At 37.1% G+C, this 25,823-nt stretch overlaps 3 protein-coding genes across 3 annotated transcripts in view; 2 read left to right on the top strand and 1 right to left on the bottom strand.

Annotated features, from left to right (window-relative positions):
- LOC132851049 (latent-transforming growth factor beta-binding protein 4) overlaps window positions 1-25,823 on the top strand; it is a 424,131-nt gene that overhangs the window by 327,362 nt on the left and 70,946 nt on the right. The window lies entirely within an intron of this gene.
- Window positions 1,374-19,632, top strand: daw1 (dynein assembly factor with WDR repeat domains 1). Its single transcript, XM_060877623.1, has 14 exons — window positions 1,374-1,475; window positions 2,016-2,088; window positions 3,250-3,394; window positions 7,783-7,841; window positions 7,926-8,048; window positions 10,390-10,489; window positions 10,950-11,057; window positions 11,887-11,993; window positions 12,144-12,246; window positions 12,347-12,461; window positions 12,774-12,850; window positions 17,166-17,258; window positions 17,391-17,460; window positions 17,664-19,632. Exons 1-14 carry the CDS (start codon window positions 1,436-1,438, stop codon window positions 17,696-17,698), a joined length of 1,248 nt encoding a protein of 415 aa, XP_060733606.1. The 5' UTR covers window positions 1,374-1,435; the 3' UTR covers window positions 17,699-19,632.
- Window positions 19,658-25,823, bottom strand: part of sphkap (SPHK1 interactor, AKAP domain containing) — a 43,763-nt gene continuing 37,597 nt past the window's right edge. The window contains exons 8-12 of the mRNA XM_060877622.1: window positions 25,170-25,334; window positions 23,098-23,181; window positions 22,791-22,834; window positions 20,845-21,029; window positions 19,658-20,609 (exon numbers count right to left, since the gene is read on the bottom strand). Coding sequence (XP_060733605.1) covers window positions 20,466-20,609; window positions 20,845-21,029; window positions 22,791-22,834; window positions 23,098-23,181; window positions 25,170-25,334 — 622 coding nt within the window. The 3' untranslated portion in view covers window positions 19,658-20,465. The remainder of the gene's footprint in view (window positions 20,610-20,844; window positions 21,030-22,790; window positions 22,835-23,097; window positions 23,182-25,169; window positions 25,335-25,823) is intronic.

The following is a 25,823-nucleotide window of genomic DNA, read 5'->3' on the forward strand; positions in this document are numbered from 1 at the left end:
TCAGGGACGGCTGTGATATACCAGACCTATAGGGTGAGATGATAGATCCCAGTAGAATTATTTCATATACAAAAAGGTCTTAGACACAAAGTTGAGGATTACTTATAGTTTTTTTTATATAAATAATTTACCTGTCTGCCAATTCCAGCTGGAAACAGACGGTTGGCAAGAACCCCAGAGTGGTGAGCACTTGGACTGGGATGGCATGGTTCCGGCGTGTTGCCCTCTCTAATACTGGACCCAATTCAGCACATAGATCTAAGAGCACAGCTCTAGGGAATCTAAATCGGCTTATTAGCCAGGAAATCATCATGGTCCCTGAAAACTCGTTCTCTCCTTATTCTGCCATTGACGTAATCCTCCAACAGTGCCAGCAGTGCCATCAGGAAGCATTACATACCCGGGTCACCGGAGGATTTATATGTTTCTAGCAATTAGACTGATCGTTAACACCTTGACAAAATCACATAATTAATTTGTGGGCGAAAATTTAAGACGAAAATGTTATAGTGAACACATGCTTCTTCATGAAGGTTTTGTAATGAACACCGTAATAGTTAGGACCGATGATGAGTAGCGATTGTGCTTCATGACTGTATTTGCAGACTTTGACATTTTATGATAGCTATATGTACATTAAGGAAAATATTTCGTTTTTATACTGTGTTCTGCAGTTCTCTAATAAAATGGTATTTCATGCTATTTTGTATCACATGTAGTCGCGCCATCTCCTCCTGCGCTCCCGTTGTGGACAATGTGACTGTAAGGCAGCGCTGATTATTCATTCACTCATTCATTCATCTTCTACCGCTTATCCGAACTACTCGGGTCACTGGGAGCCTGTGCCTATCCTCAGGCGTCATTGGGCATCAAGGCAGGATACACCCTGGACGGAGTAGCGCTGATTATTATTATTTTATTTTTAATACATTTTGAATTACGTTTGGATTTTACTAGATGTATATAGCCTAAAACCATCGGCACAAATAACACTGTTGGAATTAATCCTCATGATAATGTGGATATAACGTATGAAATGGGGTGAAAATTAAATGTCATTAATTCTTATAATAGTTCTTCTCACATGTATTTTCTACAATCTAACTTCAGTTCACGACCTCACCATCTGTGTCGCCAATTCCCTTTGTCTCCAGAATGTGCGTACGCACGTCTCAAAGTTAGCTTAAAGGTGCGCACATTTTCCCGTCAAGATTGTTTTTTATAGATCACAACCTTTGCGCGAAAACTGGCGTACGCACAAAACGGGGCTGGAAACGTTCGTACGCCAGTTTTCGCGTTATATGAGACTGCTTTATAAATGAGACCCCAGGTACTTATTAGATAGTACGTGTGCCTTGTGGAGCATGCGCAGACCGAGCAATGAGCAGCGTACTCGTCGTTGCTATGGTAACGCCGTGTTAAACTCGAGCAGAAAATGAGACTGAAACGACTCCACATTCGTTACTATCCTCCAGGTAACACTGAAAAAGTAACAATACCTGACTTTTTAATATTTTTTTAATACTTTACAGCTCATTCCTTTATAAACAATGTATATATTACCTGCCTGTGTTTTCTTTTTAACACGAACTACAGCTGTTTTTAAGTAAAGCTCATTAGCCGATGATAGCTAGCTAAGCTTACTGTTTACTGTTTAGTAAACAAAAATAGTCACAATAAACAGGCACTATTGGGCAAAATCTTAAGGACTTGAGTAAGGACAGAAATTCAGACATCACAGTTTTATATTAGATATCATTAGATATTTTAGAAACATATTAAGAATTAATTGATGCTAATGCCTCAGTATTGTGTCCTCTGTGGTCTTATAGAATATTCTAGCACTTTCCAGTCACCAATTAACTGAACTATCACTCAGTTTTTAGTGTTATAGCATCTTCTTTCTTTTGTAAAAATGGTTAAACATATGCTGTGATGTAATGAAAACTGTTATGACAGGTTTGTGAATGTACTGCTTAATTCTTACATCACACTGAGAACATTGTGTTGTGTAGGTATAATACTGGACTATGAGAAAGGAGGACAGGACAGAAGCAGATGCATCGACCTGCTGCACTTAACGCCAAAGTGAGTATTTAAAGCTTTGCCAGCATCAACATGTACTTTGTAGTTATTTAACATATTCAAAGTAAATTTCAACTCAGGTCAAAGCTGGGTGAAATTATGACGGGAGTAATGTCACAATGTTCAAGTGAATAATCTAGAGCCACAACCTTTGGTACAGATGCATTGGTAAACAGTGCTGGGTTTGACTGGATGGCATTAGTATGTCTGTACAAGTTCTTTGACATTATAATGGTGTAATTTTGTATGGATACTAGTTCCTGTTAAAGGTGTTTGGAAATAAAAGCCATGTATCTTGCTATCAGATTGCGTTCAATTCCATATGTTTACAATACGTTCTAGCATTGACAGGAAATAAATATATAATTTAATTTTTTTTTTTTTACTTTTACTTATTTTCTCTCAATACCCGTACGACATGATAACCATAATGCTCAAAGGAACACTTTTGTAATTGTAAACACAAAACTCCCAGCCCCAAAATAACCTAGGACACATAAGTGACTCCATAGTGAATGCCACCATTCAAAGGTGTAAAAAAGTGACATGATCTGTTTCTTATGCACTTTGTGAATGTCACAGCACTTAAAATATTGGCATCATTTGTTGTTTTAAACTCATTAGCTATGTTTAAAGCTATGTTTTACTGGAAATTAATTTAGGGCATACATTAAATCGGTTTATGTATAACATGGGTGGAAGACGGAAGCCAGTATACTGTATGGTTGAAGCCCTGGAGTGGCCCTCTAAGACAGCTAACAATAGCTAAATTTAATAACAATTTATTATTGACTGTATGTCCTTAACTAACACTAGAGGTAACTTGGTAAAGTAAGGTTAACCAGTCACTCCTTTTTAAACGTATTCCAACAACAGAACGAGAGGACCATAAAAGAACCATTCAGATGGTAACTTATAGCAGGTGTCAACACTAGATGAAAATCTTGACCTGACCCATATGTTCTTTTAAAAAAAAAAAAACTATTTCACTTGTATTGTATTGGTCACTACCATTAATATATTAATGTAAATAATATTAATGTTATTAATATAACTTATGTTTGCAATCATGTTATTTGTTAATACAGATATTATATTGGTCTTTTTTTTTTAACAGTGTACATGTAACTTATTTATAGCAATTCACACTGTATCTCATTTCAGCACGGATGTGAATGAGATGCTATCAGAAATCAGAAGAATCGAGCCATTAATCACTGATTCACGTACCGATCAGGTGAAAGTGCTCATTAAACGATTACAAGACAAACTCAGCCAACCAGATGAACGCAGATTTTACCTGTTCAAGGTATGTGAGTTCAAACACATCTGTACACACATACACATTTATACACACACTGATGTTCCTGAAAAATTATTGTCAATATATCAGAAATGAAAATCATCTGTGTTTAACTTGGGCAATCATACATATATACAGGCCAAAGTGCTTTCACAGTTTTGGCAATGAACAGCAAGGCCAATTCTTACTTTTTTTGTTTTTGTGGCAAATAGACTCTCAGAGTGATGAAATTAACCTGACACAAATCAAAAGGGATAACAGACAGAGTCTGAAGGCAATTGAATGATATAAATCAAGAAACACAATAGTTTTCTTAAGCAATTTTCACTTCTACCTTTTCACAAATACCTTACTGAGATTGTTACCATTGTAACCATATTTTATCTTATTGGCCATACAGTCTGTAATCATTCTATGGGTAGTAAATTATTATCACATAATTAATATAGATTGTTTTCAAGTACACTTTAATGCGAAGAAAAAAATGTCGTAATTGTAAGGTGGCCGGGAAGTGCAAAAGTGCAATTTAACAAATCCGAAAACACATTAACAAATCCGAAAACACATTAACAAATCCGAAAACAAATTAACAAATCCCAAAACAAATTAACAAATCTGAAAACAAATTAACAAATCCGAAAACACATTAACAAATCCCAAAACAAATGAACAAATCCCAAAACAAATTAACAAATCCCAAAACAAATTAACAAATACGAAAACACATTGACAAATCCCAAAACAAATTAACAAATCCCAAGACAAATTAACAAATCCGAAAACACATTAACAAATCCGAAAACAAATAAACAAATCTGAAAACACCGGAAACGGTAGTGTATCGTTTGTGAATTGAAACTTACCGATCATTGGACAAGACACCTGTCACTCAAGATATACAGGTATGGAATCTTATGTGTAATGTGTAAAGTTCTCCGTTTAATTATAAGAAAATAACAGAATTAATCCACAGTAATCCATTCCATCCATCCATTCCAACTTTTCCCTGCGGCAGACTGTTGAACTTTGTGTATACCTTCAGTGACGGGTGTCTTGTCCAATCACAAACTATAACAACCTCTTCCGGGTTGTCTGAAATGTCATTGTGTTTTCTGATTTGTTAATGTGTTGTCTGATTTGTTAATGTGTTGTCTGATTTGTTAATGTGTTTTCTGATTTGTTAATGTGTTTTCTGATTTGTTAATGTGTTTCACAACCCAGACAACCCAGAAGAGGTAGGTATAGTTTGTGAATGGAAATTTACCGATCATTGGACAAGACACCTGTCATTAAAGATATACAGGTGAATGAAAGGTGTCTCGTCCGACGATGGTAAGTTTCCATTCACAAACTATACCAACCGCTTCCGGGTTGTCTGACTTGTTAATTTGTTTTTGGATTTATTAGTGTGTTTTCGGATTTGTTAATTTGTTTTCAGATTTGTTAATTTGTTTTGGGATTTGTTAATGTGTTTTCGGATTTGTTAATTTGTTTTGGGATTTGTTAATGTGTTTTCGGATTTGTTAATTTGTTTTGCACTTCCCGGCCACCGTATAATTGCCTTTTAATAAAAATGTGCTGTTTGAGTTAGGTGTTTTCACTATAACCACTAGATGGCAGTAGAGGGTTAGTTGTGTAAAAAAAAAAATACTATTGCCAAAACTAACAAGTTTCCCTTGGGTCAACAAGCTCAAATCAAGTTTTAATTAGCTGATCACAAACCTATAGCCTTTAACTGAACTTCTTCTGGTAAGCACATGGATTAGCATGCTAGCAATCTGCCAAATTTGCTCGCCATCTCTCTAAAGTTTACTAGAATATTATATTGTATAATTATCTCATTTGTTAATTTTGATCAGGTGAGCAGGTGTTTGTGGGTCAATACAGATAAAGACAGCTTTAAAGGATAAACAGCTGTCTTCAAAATGAATGCTTTATTTTTGTATTGACGCAAACATGATTTGCTGGGTAGCAGTGACATGTTTGTGTTATGGTTGTGTTGTGGTTTTTTGTATGTTCCTGTTCATTTATGTTTTAAACGTAGGTATCTGTGGTAAAATAGATGGAGCAGCACAAGAGAATAAAAATGCTCTATACACATTACTATATTGTGTGCCACGCATATTCACAACTAATATTTACATTCACAATTGATCACTATTCACAACCAATTTTTTCCCCTTTCATTCCTTTTGCTCTCTGTATTAATGTGATGTTCGCCCATACATTCGACCGCTTGTTTGTTTCTACTTGTTTGACTGCAGATATCATCACCACACAGCACTGTGCACACTTGTATTATAAAGGAAGCAGAGCTGAACTCATTAGATTTTACAGTGGCTTGTCTGACCCCTTGTCTTTGTAATGTAGAAGCTCTTACATTCACTTACACTGTGCCACATTACCACCTGCATTGTTGGTCATAAAAATACAAAAAATATATATGTGACATAATCTGATGCCTTATTTTTGTACATTTCCTATCTTCACAAAAGTTATTTAGAAGTAAGAGGTGTCCCCGAATGTAGCCTTATTTTTTCAGTATTGTTATTTTATCTTGCCAGAACAGACAGCACATATACACTAATTAACATTAAAACCACTGTCAGGTGAAGTGAAAAACATTGATTATCTTGATCAGTCAGTTCTCAGAGTTGGGATGCTGAAATCATGAAAAATGGAGCTGAGTGACTTTGACAAGCGCCAAAGTGTGATTGCTAGACAACAGTGGTAGAGCTTCTTCAAAATGGCTGGTCTTCCCAGAATGCAGCGGCTAATACCTACCGACATATCTGGTCCAAGGAAGGACAACCGGTGATCTAGTCAAGGCTCACTGAAGCACGAGGAAACGAACGCTAGCCTGTCTGGTCCAGTCCCACAGAAGAGGTGTTGTAGCACAAATTGCTGACTAGTTAATGCTGTGGTGTGCAACGCAGCTTGATGAGTTTATGGCTGCATAGCTGTCAACCAATCAGAAAGACCCCTGTTTTCTTTTACATCATGTGGGCAGCTGGGTATGTGTTCATTGCTTATGTAAACAAAGCACGAGTTGCAAAGAAGCAAAAGGCTTTCATTTTGTCTGCATCTTCCATTGATTCATATGGAAAAAAAATGTAAAATTTTATCCGTTGCATGTGTTTGATGGTCAGGTGTCTACATACTTTTGGCCACATAGTTTAGCACTTATAATAGTATGTTGTGTCACGTTTTGCTGTTTTCCCAGAGAGAAGGATGCAATTATTTAATGTTTTCTGGGCCTGTCTGCCAAAGACCGATCCAGGTACCAGCTGGTATGACTGCTCTTTCTAAGTCTAATCTTTAACCCACCCTTAAATGTGCATAAGAGTTCATCAGTGAAATTGGTACATTGTGGAATATCCCAGCAACTTTCATGGCTGAATGCACCATGAAACAGATTAGGCACTTGTCCAGCTACATTGGCAGGAGGATCCGAATTTACGTTTCCCTAGCAGCTTTGTAAGCATTGTTTGTAGTATATTCAATGCCACTTCTCTGCTGTGCTCCTGATTTTACCTATAATCTGTGTCTGTTTTGATGTGTAGCTACCTGCACTCTCTAAGTGGAGCTCAATTTCATGAAATAAGATACTTGAGAGGTTACTCTAGATCACAAAAAGGTTTGGGCATTGATCATGTTCATCATCCAAATCCATCAAGACTTGGCAGAATGAACAAATCTTTGTGCCTTAGAATTAACAGAAGATTTGGAATGTTGACAATGGCTTGTTTTTTACTTTTTAACACAGCTACTGAAAATAATAACATGGCAACTATTGTTGAGCAGCAAAATATAGATTAGAACAAAATGAGTAACAAGACAATTAATGAGAAGATAACAATTGGACCTAAACAAACCAGACCTGTTTGTTGAGGTCCAAATCTAGGTGAAATTGCTGTGTTCTTATGTACACCAATCAACTGTACAAAGGGGAAAATGCACCAGGGTGAAAATGTGAACTTACCGTTAGAAAAGAAAGAAAATGAAGGTTTAGATTTGAAAAATGTGCTTTGCATTCTTAAAAAGCTCACATTTTTATTTAATGTCATTGCCAAGAGCATTAACATGTGAAGCAGCACGACAAATTCATGCATGCACAAAATGACACTTTTTCGTGTTGCCACATCTGTCCCTACATCTGTGCATGCTGAAAGCATAATATTCTTGCTACCTCCACTGGATGCAATACCACCACGACCCACTGGGAAATCATGGTTTATGGGCCGAAAATGACTGATGTATGGAAATTTTTCAGCCAAGATTATAGATTGGAAATGAATTAATGCACTAAGCACACCAATTCACAATACACTCCCTCCATCCATCATTCCCTCCCTTTCACTCCTTTTCTCTTTTTTCTTTCCCTCTCTTTTTAGGTGCTTCAGGCTCACATCCTGCCTCTTACCAATGTCGCCTTCAATAAATCAGGGTCGAGGTGAGTTTATCTCAGCCGCTCATGTTCTGCTCACTCACTCACTCACTCCTCCTCTCACCCTTTTCTCCCTCATCTTGTCTGCAGTTTCATAACCGGGAGCTATGACAGAACATGTAAAATATGGGACACTGTGTCTGGCGAGGAGCTGCACACACTGGAAGGGCATAGAAATGTTGTTTATGCCATCGCATTTAATAACCCCTATGGGTAAATATTATTATTATTATTAATGTTATTTTTGTTATTATTATTATTCATTAAAATCTAATCCAATTATTTTTCTGTAAGCATACAGTTTGAAAGCATACAGTTGTGTAGGATGTCTTTGTATGTAGAATTACAGTTTCCCTTTACTGGAACTAAGAGGCTCAAACAAGCTCCAGCATGACAATGCCCATGTGCACAAAGTATTCTCCATGAAGACATGGTTTGCCAACATTAGATTGGAAGAACCAGAGTTGAATAGAACCCCATTGAACACCTTTGGGAGGAACTAGAATGCTGACTGACTGCACCCCAGGCCTTCTCACCTGATACCAGTGCCTGACCTCAATAATGCTTTGATGGCATAACAAGAAAATCACCATGGCCATGCTCCAAAATCAAATGGAAATCCTTCCCTGTAAAGTAGAAGATTAACATGGGAATTCATCTGGCATGGGAAGTCCAGGAGTATAGGTGTGATGTTCAGAAGTGATGGTGAATTGTCCACAATCCTTTGCCCATATATTGTATTTGTTAATAAATAAATGAGAACATATTGCAGCACAAATCTGAAAGTATTGGAGAATTGAAAGATTTAGTGTCAGGTTCCTAATGGAGGTGTAGTTCTGGGGATCTCAAACTTTTTTGGCCAATTGAACCGAACAGTTAAAGTACGACAAAAGCTCAAAATTAAAAAGCAATTGGAATTACTGGACCCTCTAAATAAGACTTTAAGATAACAACTTAAACTGTTTACATATGTTACGTTTAAGTAACATATTCAGATGTATATCATTAACTGGTTCAAACCGTGTGACAGAAGCTGGAAAAGCTTATCACAGTCTAGATACTCATCAGTATATTTTAAGCAGATAAGATGGTAACATCTTGTACAGTGTGGAGACATAGTCTTGTCTGTGGTGATGTTGGAGCAAGTCAAACAGTGTTAAAAACTTACTTTGCATGGTTCGGCGCTAAGGTGACTGCATTTGTGTGGCTGGGGCAGTCTGGAATCTAGGCATATATACTGTATAAATTAGACTGCTAAATGTATGCCAGTAACAGAACCGTGTGCCATCATTGCCTATTGCAAACAATTATTTTATATGTTCCCAAATGTCTCTGAAGGATAGGTGAAGTTTGTTGCCATGTTGCTGCAGTCTTTGTTGCTGTGAAACTGTGTGAGACAGGGTTTAAATGCTCCATCTGTGACAGCTGAGACTTGCATGTGGATGCACATGAAGAAGAAAATACATGCAAATAACAGCTTGCTGTTTTATTATAGCATTTTTATTATAGCAAATTATATAATGAATACATTTTTGTTGCCTTTAGCTAAAAATATATATATGTGTAAAAACTAAAAGTAGATTAGTGCATGTATAATGCTCATTTGTTTTAGGTCTTTTGAAGGTAAGTAAAATATTTGCTGATGAATGACATTGCTAAACACTTCAAGTATGTTCTTATGTGGTTTTTATGGGAAATCACATACATAGAACAACACAATCCTAATTTAAATGGTGAAATTTTTGATCGCACAATTAAATTAAGGATTGCAATATCAGTGTGTACAGTATGTCTTGAACGTGCCAATGTCTTGAATGTGCACAACAACTAACTGGAAACGTTCAAGGACCAAAGACTTCACTTCCATAAACCCACGAATAGCATTTGAAATGGTCTATACTCTTATTCTTGCATTTTGTACTGCTTCTGTCTAGTGACTAGTGTATGGTGTAAAATGCCACTTTGATTATACTGCATTAAACATGTACTGCTAATCAAACAGCTTTAATTATTATATTAAAATATTCCATGAATCAACTGTTCATGTACTGTAGCTACAACTTGGTTGATAAAAATCTGCAATCCTATCCCCATCCCAGGAGAGAGTTGCAACCCCATCATCATCAACTGACAACTGCAATTGAACTATACAACCATCCACACTTTAAACACTGACAGTTTTAAATTTAGAAAACTGAAGTTCAAACAGAATTTGTACACACACACAAACACACACACACACTCTACAGGTTCAGCCAGCTCCGGGCTGTTATGTGGAAGCTCTTGTCATTTTGAGTCAGGTGCTCAGTCCCTTATCCCTGTTTCCTCTTCTGTGTCTTTATCTATCTTTTTCATCTCTCTGTTTCTCTTGCTTTTTCTCCCTCATTTACGTTCCCCTTCTCTCCCTATAATGTTAGCTTATTTGTTACTCCCTAAATCTATGGATGAAGAAATCAATGTATTTAACTATACATTTTCAAATATATGGAACTGTAGGGACAGAAACATGTTCATTTTTATTTTTTGTGTTTCTCTCTACCTTTGTCTCTCCTAGAGATAAAATAGCTACAGGCTCCTTTGATAAGACTTGCAAATTATGGAGCGCCGAGACTGGAAAGTGTTTCTACACATTTAGAGGACACACAGCGGAAATTGTACGTCTTACATTCCTTAAATCTGCAAGAGTCTGTGAGAGAGCTTCTCTTATTCTGTTATTTTATCCTGAAATAAATTAAAGCTGAAAAATATGTGTTTGAATTTAGGTGAATCTCAGTTCACACACAGTATACAATCCTTAAAATCCTTGTACTCATCGGAAGCAGGCTCATATTTGTCATACTAGTAACTACATGCATTTTCCTATTAGTTTCACTGTAGGTACTAAATAATTCATAGTAATTACTGAATAATTAAAAAAGCTATTAGGTTCACAACAAAAAAAATGATAACTGAAACCATCAGCAACCTTCTAAGTGCGTGACATTTTTTCATCGGTCAGAAACCATTGACATTTGCTGTCATCCTCAAAACGACAAGACCAACAATATAAAACACTCCAGCTGATTGCACAGATCGTACAGTTATACAACCTGTGTATGTGTGTGTCCTCTGCAGGTCTGTGTAACCTTCAACCCCCAGAGTACCCTGGTTGCCACAGGCAGCATGGACACTACAGCTAAATTATGGGATGTGGAGAGTGGTAAAGAGGTTTCCACCCTAGCAGTGCGTATCTCTGGCTGTGTTCCAATTCTATTTTCTCCCCTACTCTCAGTGGAGGCCCTATAGCTATCTTAAAGGCAGTTTTATTACTATAACAGTTTCAAACTGTCCAGAAACAGTGTTTAAACAGCAGCAATTAAATATTTCAAATATATGTTACAAAGAAGAATAGAAATGTATTATTTATTGTCAGACTCTATTACAGTAGTATATTATTTTAATGATTTTTCTCTCAACTTTAGGTATAAATAATAAATGAAAAAAGAGTGCCTACTGCAACCATTTTATTTTTCAAAGCTTTAATAGCTACATGTTGACTACAATGAAATTGATTCAAAAACCCTACATTCTGTAACTTTCTAAATTTGAACAAGCATACTTTATAAATAATATGCATGTTAGAGTTTCACAAACAAAAATAGCTTCTGTCATAATTAATCCAGTAGTTATTCTGGGAAAGCTTTTAAGAAATTAACATTCGGTAAAATTGAACTTGCAGCTGATTTTATTTGAAGACATTTGCTGTATGCTTGCATTGATTTGTTTATATGGTGGGTCAGCTATGGATGTGTTGTGCCAATTTCAGGTATTGAATGACCAAATCAGTTGTGCTACTTTGATAGATACACATTACAAGTGGCAACATGGAGATTTTATACAACTCTTATTTGGGAAGATCAGTGGATAATGCATTTTCCTGGAACCTCAGGAAAAATAATCAGTCTTTAAATTGTTGTGCATTCTCTACTTTTTTCTTTGGTGCAGAATAATGGCTAACGTCTCATTTTCTTTTTTGTTTGTCTTTTTGTCTCTCACACTTTGTCTCTTTTAGGGTCACTCTGCTGAGATAATCTCTCTCTCGTTCAACACAGTTGGCAATCGTTTAGTGACTGGGTCATTCGATCACACACTTACACTTTGGGATGTACCATCAGGGAGGTATGTGTGACCAGGCAATTCATTGGGTCCTATGAGTTTTGATCTAAGACTCTAGCTATCAGTATAGCTATACCTAATTCTGCATAAACACTTCACAATTGTTATTATATTTTTTTAAATTTATTAATTGGGTTGTGTGTGTCATTGAAGGCGAATACACACTCTGATAGGGCACAGGGGGGAAATCAGTAGTGTGCACTTCAACTGGGATTGTTCCCTCATTGTCTCTGCCTCTATGGACAAAAGCTGCAAGGTCAGATTTCTGTGCAATATTCAGTACATATCACAAACAGATGTTTTGTTGTGTGTTTAAAAGGCCAAAACTAAGCTCATGCATTTAAATGTGTCTGTAGGTGTGGGATGCTGAGAGAGGCAAATGTTTGGTGACCTTAATTGGCCATGATGATGAGGTGCTGGACGTTTGCTTTAATTATACTGGTCAGCTCATCGCAACTGCGTCAGCCGATGGTAAGTCCGTTGCTACCACAGCATCACATCACATCACAAATATCTACACCACTACCAATCACAGTCACTAACCACATCACCCATGACAATCACCCATCAAACTGTCAGGTATATTATTGCCAAAATCATACCACTCATATCCTTATACCGATCACAGTCTTCACCTTCACTATGATCATTAAAATGATGATCACATTCATCATCATGATCATGAACTGCATTACAAGAAGATTATCAAAAAGACTACCATCATTATTATCCACCATTAATAACCATCATTATTATCGTTTTCTTATTCCTCCCTCTGTTTAGGTACTTCCAGGATATTTAATGCAGAAACGTTCCAGTGTGTCTGTAAACTTGAGGGTCATGAAGGAGAGATATCTAAGGTAAGTCATACACACCCACACGTTTATCTTTTTCCTTATCACATCTCCATTTCCTGTTTCTCTTGTTCATTTCCTGTTTTTCTTGCCTGTCTGTCACTTCCTGTTTGTCTAAACCTGTCTCACACTTCATCAATTTCTCTATACCATTTTTCTCATATTTCTTTCAGATACCAATTTCCTTATCACTCCTGTCATCATGCCACATTTATATCATTATTCATACACCCTCCTCTATCCATACTTGCTTCCTCTCTCTCTCGGACTCTCTCTTTTCATCTTCAGCCAGAATATTTCCATTTCCTGGATAATGGATTATAATTCAAACACAGTCTTACAATTTATAACAACATTCACATAAAGGACTATTAATCAAATTGAGTTACAGAACTGCCACAGTGACACAGGTCACACAGAGTTTAACCAGACTCTCTTCTCTCACTCACACTGAATCTACAGATGTTAACATTTTGTAATATGATAATTGCCTAAATAAAAATACTAGTACTCAGGTTTTGATAAAAAGCAGTTTTGACGTGTTTAACACTGTGAGGTTAATGATTGGTGCCTGAAAAATAAATTTTAGATTGTGAACAGCTAAAAGCAATGTAGCAAAATAGTACCATCACAAACAGCTAGTTAAACAGTTATGTTAACAATACAGCTGGTTAGCTAACTAATCACTAGCGAATAAACAACTTTATTTTTTTTTCTATCATAAAGTTTATTTCTAACTTATTACAATTCTTTTCAGTTCCACTTCTTTCTCTTCTATTTGTGACATTTTCTTGATAATGTCACCTCAGATGTTGTATAACAACCTCTGAAATTACCCTGCTGAAGACGAGGCTTTTGAAACACCACTCACATTGGAGATTTACGAACAGCAATCTCATGTGCAGAAGCCATAGACATTTACAACTTTGTCATTGCATAGTACAGGTACATATTGACAAAATGTCGTTTACCATCTACCAGAAGTGCAAATAGTAGAAAAATGTGCAAAGGAACAGGTGCAGATAAATATGTAAATAAATGTACAACAATAAATAAAGCAGGTAGAATGTGCATAAAAATAGTATGTGTATAGGGATATATGCCCTTGTATAGACAGTACAATATTTCTTTGCTGTGCAAATCTGTACACTGTATGTACAACAATAACCAGGAAATATACAGTGTATGTACAGATAATATACATAAATGGAGATTAACTAGGCGAAACACTGAATGTACAGTTATATACAATTATAACTGGTGGAACAGATATAACAGAATGTACGGGGTGGAGCAGAACCGCAATATGATCGCAGACACTGAAGTATTAGTGAGACATCAGGGTGTCAGGAAACAGGGTGTCTTCAGTAAAAATCCCGACCCAGATGCAGAGATAACAGCCGACAGCCGAGCGGGAGGGCCGTGCGACGCCCACTGCCGAGTGGGAGGGCCGAGCGGGAGAGCCGAGCGACGCTCACAGCCTTTCAGGAGGGCCGAGCGACACCCACAGCCACTGGTTTTAAATGACCAGAAAGAATAGTCAAAATAAGATGCTCCACAAATTGTTAGGTCCGGGCTAGAGGCTATCCAGCTGGGATAGAAGTCTGTAAATGGCTGAGTCCTAACACATGTGATACAAAAAACATAAACAAAAGCACATTGCACAAGACAAAACAAAGCCTGCCAGAATGTTCCCCTGGTGTTCAGACAGGGAACAGTCCAAGCCAACCATGACACAGGTTCCTAGTGGTATAGTGGAGAGTTTATTTTGTTTATGGTTGTGGGAAAAAAACTGGCCCTAATTCTGGTGCAGATGGTCCTGTAAGCAGTGCCACTGCGACCTTTCAGACACTGAAAGATGGTCATATCTATGGAGTTTAAAAAGAAGTCACAGGAAATCATGACTTGGCATCTTAAGAATAAGGACACAATTCTTCATGGGGAATGTGTGTTATGATCCATAAGGCTTGGAATATACAATCAATCAAAACCTTCTCCCAATCTGGAACAGCTCAAGTGCTGGCAATTTACGCAATAAAGCAAGATTACAGCACTTATAAAATTGACTGTTTATATCCCAGCACAAGCAGACTCATAACACATATGGTTAAGCACTTAATTTTAATACTTAAGGACATCAACACACAGGAATCCATGCATTCAGGTGCCAGCCTTATTGCTGCCTAATGCTTTGAATCAGGATAGCCCCAAATATTACCAACATACAAACAACACATCAGGAAACTGCATACTTTCTTTGCTAACACCTTCCTTCACCCCTAAAAAACATAATTTGGATTTATTCCAACCAGAATCTATGGATTATGCATCCTTTGTGCCCATGAATTCACAGACATTATCAATCTCTTTCTCACTCATCTTATTTCAAGACCTCCACTGTTGTTCCTGTTTCTAGGCATAAAAAGGTAACATTTCTTAATGAATGGTGACCTAATATTATGTACATCAACATCGTAATATTCATGTACCTCATAAGCAAGTGCTTGGGGAAGGGTCTGAATCCTGATCTGCTTCATGCTCACTACCAGCTTAGGCCCTCTGCTTTTGATACTGTCATAACAGATCTACAGATGATGCAATCTCCACTGCATTTCACACAGCCTTCTCTCTCTTTGAAAAAGAGAAACAGCTATGTGAGAATTCTGTATGCAGATTACAGCTTAGCATTCAACACCACAGTGCCCTCTAGACTAGACATCAGCTCAAAGACCTGGGCTTGAATCCTTCATCGTGTAAACATTTCTTCAGTACCTTCTATAGCATATGAAAAGGGAGGAATTGTGTCTCCAGGAATTGTGTCAACCCTCTGAGATCCTCATCCTTTGCTTAAGGAAAATGTCTCATGCAGAAAGGCTTTTTTTGAACTGCAAGGATACCTTTTATTGCAGCTCTGTCTAAGACTGAAAGAATTTGTTTGTACAGAATATCTTGGGGCAATATTTTCATCAGGACCAAATGATCGGAGGCTTTCTTCTGTAAAATGCTTCAATGCGACCCCCTGCTGAGGTCGTATGTGTTGGAAGACTGGACCGGTGTGGCACCACACAAAAAGTTTATTTATTTGTACCTGTTTTGTGGTTTCAAACTTGTACCTTACTGTCTAGTCTAGTTACTTGTTTTTTAACACTAGGTGCAAAGAGTGACCTTTGCATATAAGGCATGTCTAAAATGCCTGAAATACCAAACACAGAAATAGTAGTGGTAAACACAGAGCAATAAAGTCAGTGTATGTGAGAAATAAAAACAACTACTCAAGGCCAGCAGACACTATGGCACTCAGTGGTGGTTTAAAACAATACTAGCAGATTATATAATGTTTATATAGCCATTTTATAATTGTGGGTTTTTGGCATGTAAAAAATCAAACCATGATATATCATTGTTTACCTTTATTTTTATTTTTACTGATAAATTACCCTCTAATGTGACATAGCTACCACCAAAATGAAAATAAAAATGTAATACAGCATACATTTCTATGCCTTCTGACAGATCTTAATTTTGGTAATTGTATTGCACTTGTGTCCTGTTCACAGCCTTCATATAGTTATTCCACATGTTTTCAATAGGATTTAGATCTGTTCTGTTTTCAAACCCTGAACAACAACTTCTTCCAAAGTTATTCCTTTCTTGACTTGTATTTGTTCTTTAAATGATTATTGTGCTGGAAGGTGACATTTTTTATCAGCTTTCACTGTCTAACAGAGACCTGCAGGTTTTGTCCCAAAACAGATTAGAGCTTGACACTATCTATTATTCCCTCTATCTACTACAGCCCCAGTCCAAGTTCAAAAATCAGCCCCATTGTAAGATGTTCCCAAAATCATGCTTCACCATGGGTATTGTGTTTTTTGAGCAATAAGCTGTTTTGTCCATGTGCCAAACATATCTTTTTTAGAATTATGCCCAAAATGTTCTACCTTGATCTCATAAAAAAGTAACACATTTTGCCACATGTTCTGGGGTGATTTAAGTGGACTGGGCTATTACCTATTCTTTGTAATACCACCGTGGTGCCACAGTTTCTCCAGGTGATAAGGATGACCTTCACGGAGTCTCTTGTTTTTATAACGATAGGGTCAGGACCCTTGTACCTCTGATAATACCCACATTACCCTAAAATCTCCTCCACCTAGGCAGTCTGAGTATAACAAAGTGTAGTGAAAATGTTTTGAAGTATGGTAACTGTGATGCGTGGTATAATGGATTACATGCCATAATTTTGCATTTGCATTTTGAATGAAGATAAAATTACATTAGCATTAATTTTACATGCCTTGTGACTCTTTATCTCTCCCAGGTGTGCTTTAACCCACAGGGGACACGTGTATTAACAGCAAGTGCAGACAGAACAGCACGTGTGTGGTCTGTGAACTCTGGCACATGTCTGCAGGTGTGTGATTATGTAATTTCTTATATAATTTACTAATTTTGCACCCTTTGCTCAATTTACATAAACCTTCAGGACTTAGGATTGCACGAATGTATGATCGTTGTTAACGTGCAGTAATATTAATGTGTGCAGGTTTTAGAGGGACACACCGATGAGATCTTCTCCTGCGCCTTTAACTATGAAGGAGACACTATTATTACAGGCAATGACATGCACACACAGACCCACACATAAACACCCACATATAGACACACACAAGCTGACACACTGTTAGTTCAAATGTGAAGCCATATGTCACACAAAAATTGTGTGTGTGTGTGTGTGTGTGTGTGTGAGAGAGAGAGAGAGAGAGAGAGAGAACATGAAACAAAAATGACTGAATTTATTGTTTTTCTTTTTCTCCAGGTAGTAAAGATAATACCTGTCGGATCTGGCGTTGAGACACACACAAAGAGAGCAAACTTCAGTATTAACTAACACATTTGAACATGTTGTTCTCTTCAGCCTTCTACATTTACATTTACAGCATTTAGCAGACACCCTTATCCAGAGCGACTTACATTTTATCTCATTTTTATACAACTGAGCAATTGAGGGTTAAGGGCCTTGCTCAGGGGCCCAGCAGTGGCAGCTTGGTGGATGTAGGAATCGAACTCACAACCTTCCGCTTGGTAACCCAACACCTTAACCACTAAGCTACCACATCCCCCATCCCCCATCCTTCTAACTTGCATATAACGGTTGACTTAAAGTGCTGAGAATCTGCTCACACTTACATACGCACACACTAGCTGTGTATGAAATCCTTTTGTGAAATATTTTTGTATCTCCTGTTCACACAGCATTTGCTTCACTATTTGATTTTTTTCCACTTGTGAAAACACTAACATACCCGAGCATCAGGTGCCTACCAACAATCAATAGTAAAATACGCGTAGGAGTAATTACTAGATTTAAGTGAAATGATCTTAGAAAATTTTCTATTTCTCATCATTTATTTAGACTTATAATACTCTTTTAAACTCCTGATTGGAAGCAAGCAGGAAATAAGCTGAATCAGTCTGTCAGGTTTAAAAGTACATTTGGTGTGTCTAAAACTGAGCTGCCTTGATGCCTTGCTGCTTGTGCTGTTGCAGAATATATCATCACAAAGTCCATTACACAAGATGAAATAACATATCAGTGTGGAAAAAACAGAAAATAGTGAGTATGCTATAATTATATCAGGCATTTCTTACTTAAAATTAAATATAGCAAAAATGTTATATAACAATAAAACAATGGTCATGTGTTTTCTGCCACAGTTGTTTATAGCCTGGCTGCTGGATTATAAGATATGTAGGACATTGAAAATTAGATTTTCTCACCAGCTGCCATAAAATGCATCAGCTACAGATCAGGAACATCACTTAATGATCACACCTAACAGCAAAAAGTGGAAGAATGTGATTTTAGTGACTTTAACCGTGGAATGGTTGTTAGTGACGGGTGAACTGGTTTGAGTATTTCAGAAACGACTGATTTTCATGCACAACAGTTTCTAGAGTCCACACAAAATGGTGTGAGAAACCGTGAGCATCAGTTTTGTAGTTTGAAGCATTTTCACCAGACTGGTTGGAGCTGGTGGGAAGGCTAGGGTAACTCAGCTGTAAGGCTAGGTTAACTTAAATAACTACTCTTTACAACAGATTGAAAAAGAAGTTTAGAAAGAAAACAAGAAGTGGTGCAATATATATCAATGCTACTATTGCTCAATTCAATGAGATTACATTTTTCTCCATTTTGAACCTTGCGACCTGTATCTACATGATTTTATGCACAACACTGCTGCTACATAATAAGATACCTGCATAAATTAAGAGTGATATGGAAGTTCCTATTAAAGAGGCTGGTGAGTGTATATGCTGCCTTCTGAATACAGCCTTACAAGGCAGCGGTTTTATGTTTCAGACACACCCTTAGCCTTAGAAAGTGATGATGATGTCTACATATAATGCTTTACCACCGTATTGTTTCATTGTTTAGATTATTTGGTATACATGCCTGTATGTTCTGCTTCCGGATCTGTTGGCTTTAATTCATCAAGGTACTGACAAACTTCACTTAAGAGTTCTTGTTTAAGCAAAGCATATACTAAATACTAAAGCAATCAGCATTTATGAAGTTATGCATAGTAATAGGAATGATGAAATGCTCAGCAATATTTTTACTCTGGATGCAAATATTGTCCTAGTATATGTTACTACACACATTATAATACTAACTTTAACTACTGGGCACTACTCCACAGGTAGCTGTAGTGAATAATGTGGGCAATATGGGTACAAAGAGTTCAACGTATTGTAATTTCAATGTGTGTATTAAAAAATTATTTTTCAAATAAAGGACAATTACTGAAATATTCTTACATACAATTTTATTGATTTTGAAAAGATAATACATTCAGATATACAGTCACAGATTGGATGCCTTTGTGCTTTCCGTGCTGATATTTAGAACACTACTCTTATTATGCAATTAAAATTTCACACACTGGATTTCACATATACAAATTTTTACATGACAAGTAAAACAGTACTCACGCAATATTACTGTAAATAACTTCTGCAAACTTCCCTATTTACACCTAACTAAAATAAAATTTTAATTTTACTCACAACATACTGTAACACACCTCTAAATGTACCACAGAAACAAGCAGATGTGTTCATAAAAGTAGAATTAAAGAAACTTCCTTCCCTATTTAGAGTGCTGTACTCAAATTATTATATACAACTAGAAATCAGTCATTTTCAATATTTTGTTTCGTATCCAGACAGATTTTATATCTTTGAACAAAACACCATTTGAAATACATTTATAAATTCTCAAGCTACAAAATGGCTGGTTTTATAACTATCCTGCCTACCAGCATGTGGGATTGATCATCTTTTGCAGATTTCATTAGCTGTGCCAAAAAGACAACACATGAATAATTAAAGGGGAAATAAATCCTCCAATCACAAAGTATCTGTGAAGTGAGAGGGCATGGCTAATCTGACCTCGTAACATGTAAAAGCTCACTGACGGACAAAAAGAGAAAGGAGAGAGAGAGAGAGAGAGAGAGAGCGAGAGCGTTTTGACTTTCAGATCCCAGCATGGGACATACACAGTGGTTACAGATTTAGGGCTCTTAAGAGCATGCCATTGCCACAGTGCGTGTGTGTGTTAGCGCTGTGTTTTCAGAAGCCAGTCGAATAGACCAAGCTCTTCTTCACCCTCACTGTGGAGTCGACAAAACTGCAGAACAAGGCTGAATAAGTCTCCGACACACCACGATCTCTGAGCAGCCAGGTGCACCACTTTCTGAAACTACACACACACACAGTTTGATGTGAATAAAAAAATGAACAAATGATTAAAGGATTATAATGTCAGGAAGTATAGATTTTTATAAAATAAAAATCCACACCACACTTTATAACTAAAATTATCCATAAGATAAGTTTGTTCAGAGATTAATGTAACCGTTCCCTTTCATTTCTTAGAATTTATTTTAAATGAATGTATTGATGTAATTCATGTTCTAGGTGAGTACCTGTGTTACCTTGATGTGTGTGTGCTGGAGTGTTTTCCTGTAGTACAACGCAGGGATACCAAGTTCAGATGCTGCAATCCATTGCAGTGTTGCTTGCATCTCTCTATCCACACCATCTACTTCTAGGTCAAAGTTCATCACTTGCAGCTCTCTGTGACAACTACTTCCTGCTGTGGACAGACCAGAGGTCACCTCTGAGAGAGAGGAGACGGACAGTGGGAGAAGGAAATGATTTAATTTGGGTAAAACCTAATGAGCACCACTGGGTAACCAAGCACTTTCCCTACAAAATATTGTTGCTACAGGGTAAAGTACAGGTGAAGCTCACATGTATTGATCCCTGAAAAAGTTGTTATCGATCCCACAATCACACTATTACACCAAAATAATTTATTTGGTAGGAAATGGACTCTGAGTATCTTTCTGTAATCACTGCTGCTGTGAACATCTTTCTTCTCAAAAAGAGGGGGGTTTTAAAGAATTATGGATCAGAGTTTGAATTATGAATCTCAAAAAAAAAAAAAAAGGTTAGTGGGCGGACTCAAAGCTCCAGGGTTCTCTCTTTATTCCTGAGCTCCAGGTATTGTCTTTGTGGAGTTTCTCATGTTCTCCCCGTGTGAATGTGGGTTTCACTGGGTTCTCTGGTTTCCTCCCACCTTCTAGAAAGATGCAGGGAGGCAGATCGGCTACACTAAATTGCTGCTAGGTGTGAATGAGTGTGTGCATGTGTGTGCGCATGATGCCCTGTGATGGACTGGTGTCTCTATTGTATATTGTCCCATCTAGCACCCAGTGTTACAGGCTCCAGATAAAGTGGTTACTGAAGATGAATAAAAAAGTTTAGTACTACACAGTCAGGGTAGTACTAAATGACTGAAAAATGATTGAAAAAAGGTGAAAAATGACTGACACATCAGAGCTGGAGTTGAATGAGTAGTGTGACCTGATCATTTTGATTACCCAACGAATCTCGGCTTCAAGCACAGCTTGGCTGGAAAAGAACTTTGACAGTGTTGAGTTGCTTTGTGGGTCTGAGCATGTTGCCTCTTCATTTGTATTGGATACTTGAAAAGCTGTGCTTTCCTGATTGCCACTTTCAACATCTACAGTGGTTGCTTGTAGGTCTTTGCTAGATTGTCTGCAAATTTCCTGTCCTCTGTTTTCAGAAGTCATTAAATGAAGTCATGTCATGTGAATGAAATTTCAACATTTATAAAATAAAAAGACCGCACATATTAATACTCTTTCCTTTCTCAGGCCAATGCCGTCATGCATGCTTTAGTTTGCTGTGCATTCCCCTTGCACATGATATTCAGATTAACAAGGTTAATATAACCTGCTTACCCGTCAGCATTTGCTGAAAACATTCATGCACTTAAACCATTCCTAGCACCTGAAACCGCCAACACAAGACAGCGTCATCCGTCACAGCGAGATTAAACAGCATAACAAAAAACCCGTTAAAACTCAGTGCCCCTGAACATAGCGCTTTCTGTTACTAACGTTAATTGTTTTGACCAGAGTTGTAAACTGTTCTTTAAATGATCAAGAACATTTAAAAATAATAATTTTCCAGGACAACAAGATTTTTTCCAGGACAATTTATGTTTTCTCTCATTTTCCATGTGTTTTCCAGGACTGGAACATTGGTCATTAATTTTCCAGGATTTCCAGGTTTTCCAGGACCCGTGGGAACCCTGACAGTATACCATGAGGAATTATATCTAATGATGCAGTGTGTAATATTAAAAGTATGCCTTTCATTTATAGTTTGGATCAGAGGTTTTACTCAGAATGGAAATGGCCCACACCACAAACTGATTATAATCCTCTTCTGCAATAAATTAATGCTTTAAAGCACTAACCTTAGTGTGTGTGTGTGTGTGTGTGTGTGTGTGTGTGTGTGTGTGTGTGTGTGTGTGTGTGTGAGGTTTAAAAAGGGAGACATCACTCACCATCTGCTTGTTCCTGACTCTGTAGTACCCTCAGTCTCTCCTCACTGCACACACAGACACATACAACCACCATCAGCATCATCAGTGCTGCTTGGCTGTTTTCCCAATTCTGTCACTACTGAGTGCACTACTGTTGTCCCTCGTTTAATATAGGAAAGACAAATCTAAAAAGTTAGTTTTGATTAGAAGCAAATATGTTTGCTACTTTATTGTAGTGTATTATAATTTCTGTGTGTGTGAGTGTGTGTGTGTGTGTGTGTGTGTGTGTGTGTGTGTGTGTGTGTGTGTGCGTGCCAGTGCCAATTACCTGTTTAGCCCTGTGGAGCTAGAGCTTTCTGGAAAGCCCTCAAGGTCTGCAACGCCAAGACTAGACGCACTACTGTTACCATTTCTGTAAGGCAAAAAACACTTGTATGTCAAAATGAATACAGAAACAATTAATAATTGTTTGTAATAATTATGTGTAGAATCAATTCATACAAACACATACATTTGTTCAGTTTTATACATTTATTCAAATTTATTTTCAGATAGAGTGGTAATTTTTTGTGGTAATTGTTACTGCTGAATAACAAGCCTTCCCAAACTTACCTGTACATAGGGGAAATTTTTTTTTTTTTTTTAACAGAAACCTTCTACATTACTGCCATTTCTTTGCAAACATACAGAGTGCCAGCTTTGTCTCCTATTTGTGCTTGTTGTGTTTCCTAATATTCGCAACCTTATGATAGCATCCCATGATATCAAAACGTTTGTCAAAAGCATTTTTAAATTGCTCTGAAAAAATTCATTAATCAAATAAGTATGAAAAATTTTGGAAGAAATGTGTGTGTGCCTTCGGATAAGCGGTAGAAAATGAGTGAGTGAGTAAGTGAGTGAGTGAGTGTGTGTGCCTGTGTGTGTGCCTGTGTGCACGTGCCTGTGTGAGCATAGCTATTTTGTGTCTTACATAAAATGTGTTTTTGCATTTTGCCCTTCATCTGTGATTTGTTACTGCTTTGAATATCTGAAAAGCTGATGCCTCCAGCTATACTGCTTTAAAGTACAAAAAACGAATAACTGCTATAAAATTGGATGTGATGAAGGAAATGCATGAATATAAACTGAGATTTAAGAAATGTGGACATTAGTGTTTGAAAGAAGAGTTATTTTTTAGATGATGTATTAATCACTAGACTGTGTTATATAATATATATCTTACATTATGTCTTTCAGAAGAAGAAGCTTTTGTCACATATGCATTATAGCACATTATACATTATAGCAGATATCATTATATTTCATATATCATTCATATACCAGCCATAATAAAGCACCTGCAAAGGGGATAGGATTAAGGTCCTTGCTTAATATCCCAACAGTAGCAGCACTGTCTGCTCACTAACTCAACACCTTTACCATTGAGCCACCATAACATGTGTACGTCTCAACTTGAACACATATTCAGCATTAACTACAAAGGACAAATCACAACAGGTTATCTAATTTCACTGAACAGCTTCAGGGAATCAACTGCTGTTGATGTTAAAACCCAACACAGTGTGAAATGTACTTCAAAACATTTGCTTCTCATTCTTATTGACAGTGTATTGGCATGCACACAAGAATGGACTCTAGGAGACTCCATTACAGTTTTTGTTGGTTGTAGTAGAGGTATTAAGAATGCATTGAATTCACACTGAATTTTCCAGGATGAACTGTACTTTTACTAAACATACACAAAGTACACATCTAAGTGGCAGCTATAGTATGACTAGCTCTAGAACACCAAGGTTACCATAGCAATATTTGCGTGTACCTTTACTTAATAGCCAAATGGAATAGCTTCAAAATGGTTCACGAACACCACGTATAGCATGACCATTTATCTCATGCAGTTTTAATGTAGAGCCAAATGGAGCTGTGTTTAAATGGTTCCACAACACCACTGTCAGCATTAACATGCAACACATGTAGCTTTAAATGAGAGTGAAATCAAGTGGCATTAGATAAGTTCTTATAACAATATGGTTATTATAAATGTTTAGTGCATGCGGTTATAATGGAAAACCAGATGGAGTAAATGAGCAAACTGCTCAACGTCAGATTTAGCATTATAATAGCTTTAGTAGAGTGCCATATGAAGCAGGCTTGAAGTTGCCTCACAACATCACAGATAGCATCAGCATTTAAACTCTCATAGCTTTAATATAGACCCAATTAGAGCAGAACCTGAATTATCCACATACCACTATGGTTAGCATTAGCATTTAGCACATGTGGTGTTACCAGGCTGCAAATAAGTCCTAAGAATCACCCTTCAAACCATGGTTACCCTTAGCATTTAATGCAAGTAGCTTTAGTGGCCTAAAAGGCTTGACAAGATACTGAAATACTGACCCTTCACTTAGATGAATAAAACTACAAGTAGTTTCCTCTTGTGGATCTTCATCAGGGGCAACTTGAGCCCAACCGCCTGAGCCACTTTCCTCACTGCTAGAGCTGAGAGAGCGACACGCTCCTTCCACACAAGTAGATGGTGCTGCGGCTGTCCTATTGATGTCCCTGGTGGTGCGAAAGAGTTGGTGGTAAAACCAATATATGTTACATGGAAAAAAATCATAGTCACTCTCTTTGCTACTGCCAGTTGTTCAGCATTTGCAAACTGTCTCCTCAGTGACTGTTCCGAAGTAAACACTTATCTGGAAGCACATGGTTCAACATGCATAACAATATACTTGAGACAAGAACAATGCAGTTGAACTGCAATTCAAAGGCAATCAATTTATATCAAGCAATATATTGTATGTACCTACACTGTATGGGCAAACTTTGTGGACAAGTGATCACCGGACCCATATGTACTTTTTGAACATCAAATATGAGTGTGAAGGTCAGGTATCCACAAAACCTTTGGCCAAATAATGTGATATTTTCTGAGTAATTGACTTAAAAGTTATAATATTTATTATTTATTTATGAAAGTCTATTGGATTTTTGTTTTGAATGAAATTGCTCTATTTACCGGTACTTTAAACTTCTTATAGTTTTTTT

The sequence above is a fragment of the Tachysurus vachellii genome, chromosome 9 (assembly GCF_030014155.1).
Source record: "Tachysurus vachellii isolate PV-2020 chromosome 9, HZAU_Pvac_v1, whole genome shotgun sequence".
Taxonomy (NCBI): domain Eukaryota; kingdom Metazoa; phylum Chordata; class Actinopteri; order Siluriformes; family Bagridae; genus Tachysurus; species Tachysurus vachellii.

Coding starts and splice junctions, on each gene's coding strand:
- daw1 (XM_060877623.1), top strand. CDS start 1,436: ATGAGACTGAAACGACTCCACATTCGTTACTATCCTCCAG. Junction 1,476..2,015: donor CATTCGTTACTATCCTCCAG/GTAACACTGAAA, acceptor TGTGTTGTGTAG/GTATAATACTGGACTATGAG. Junction 3,395..7,782: donor GCAGATTTTACCTGTTCAAG/GTATGTGAGTTC, acceptor CTCTCTTTTTAG/GTGCTTCAGGCTCACATCCT.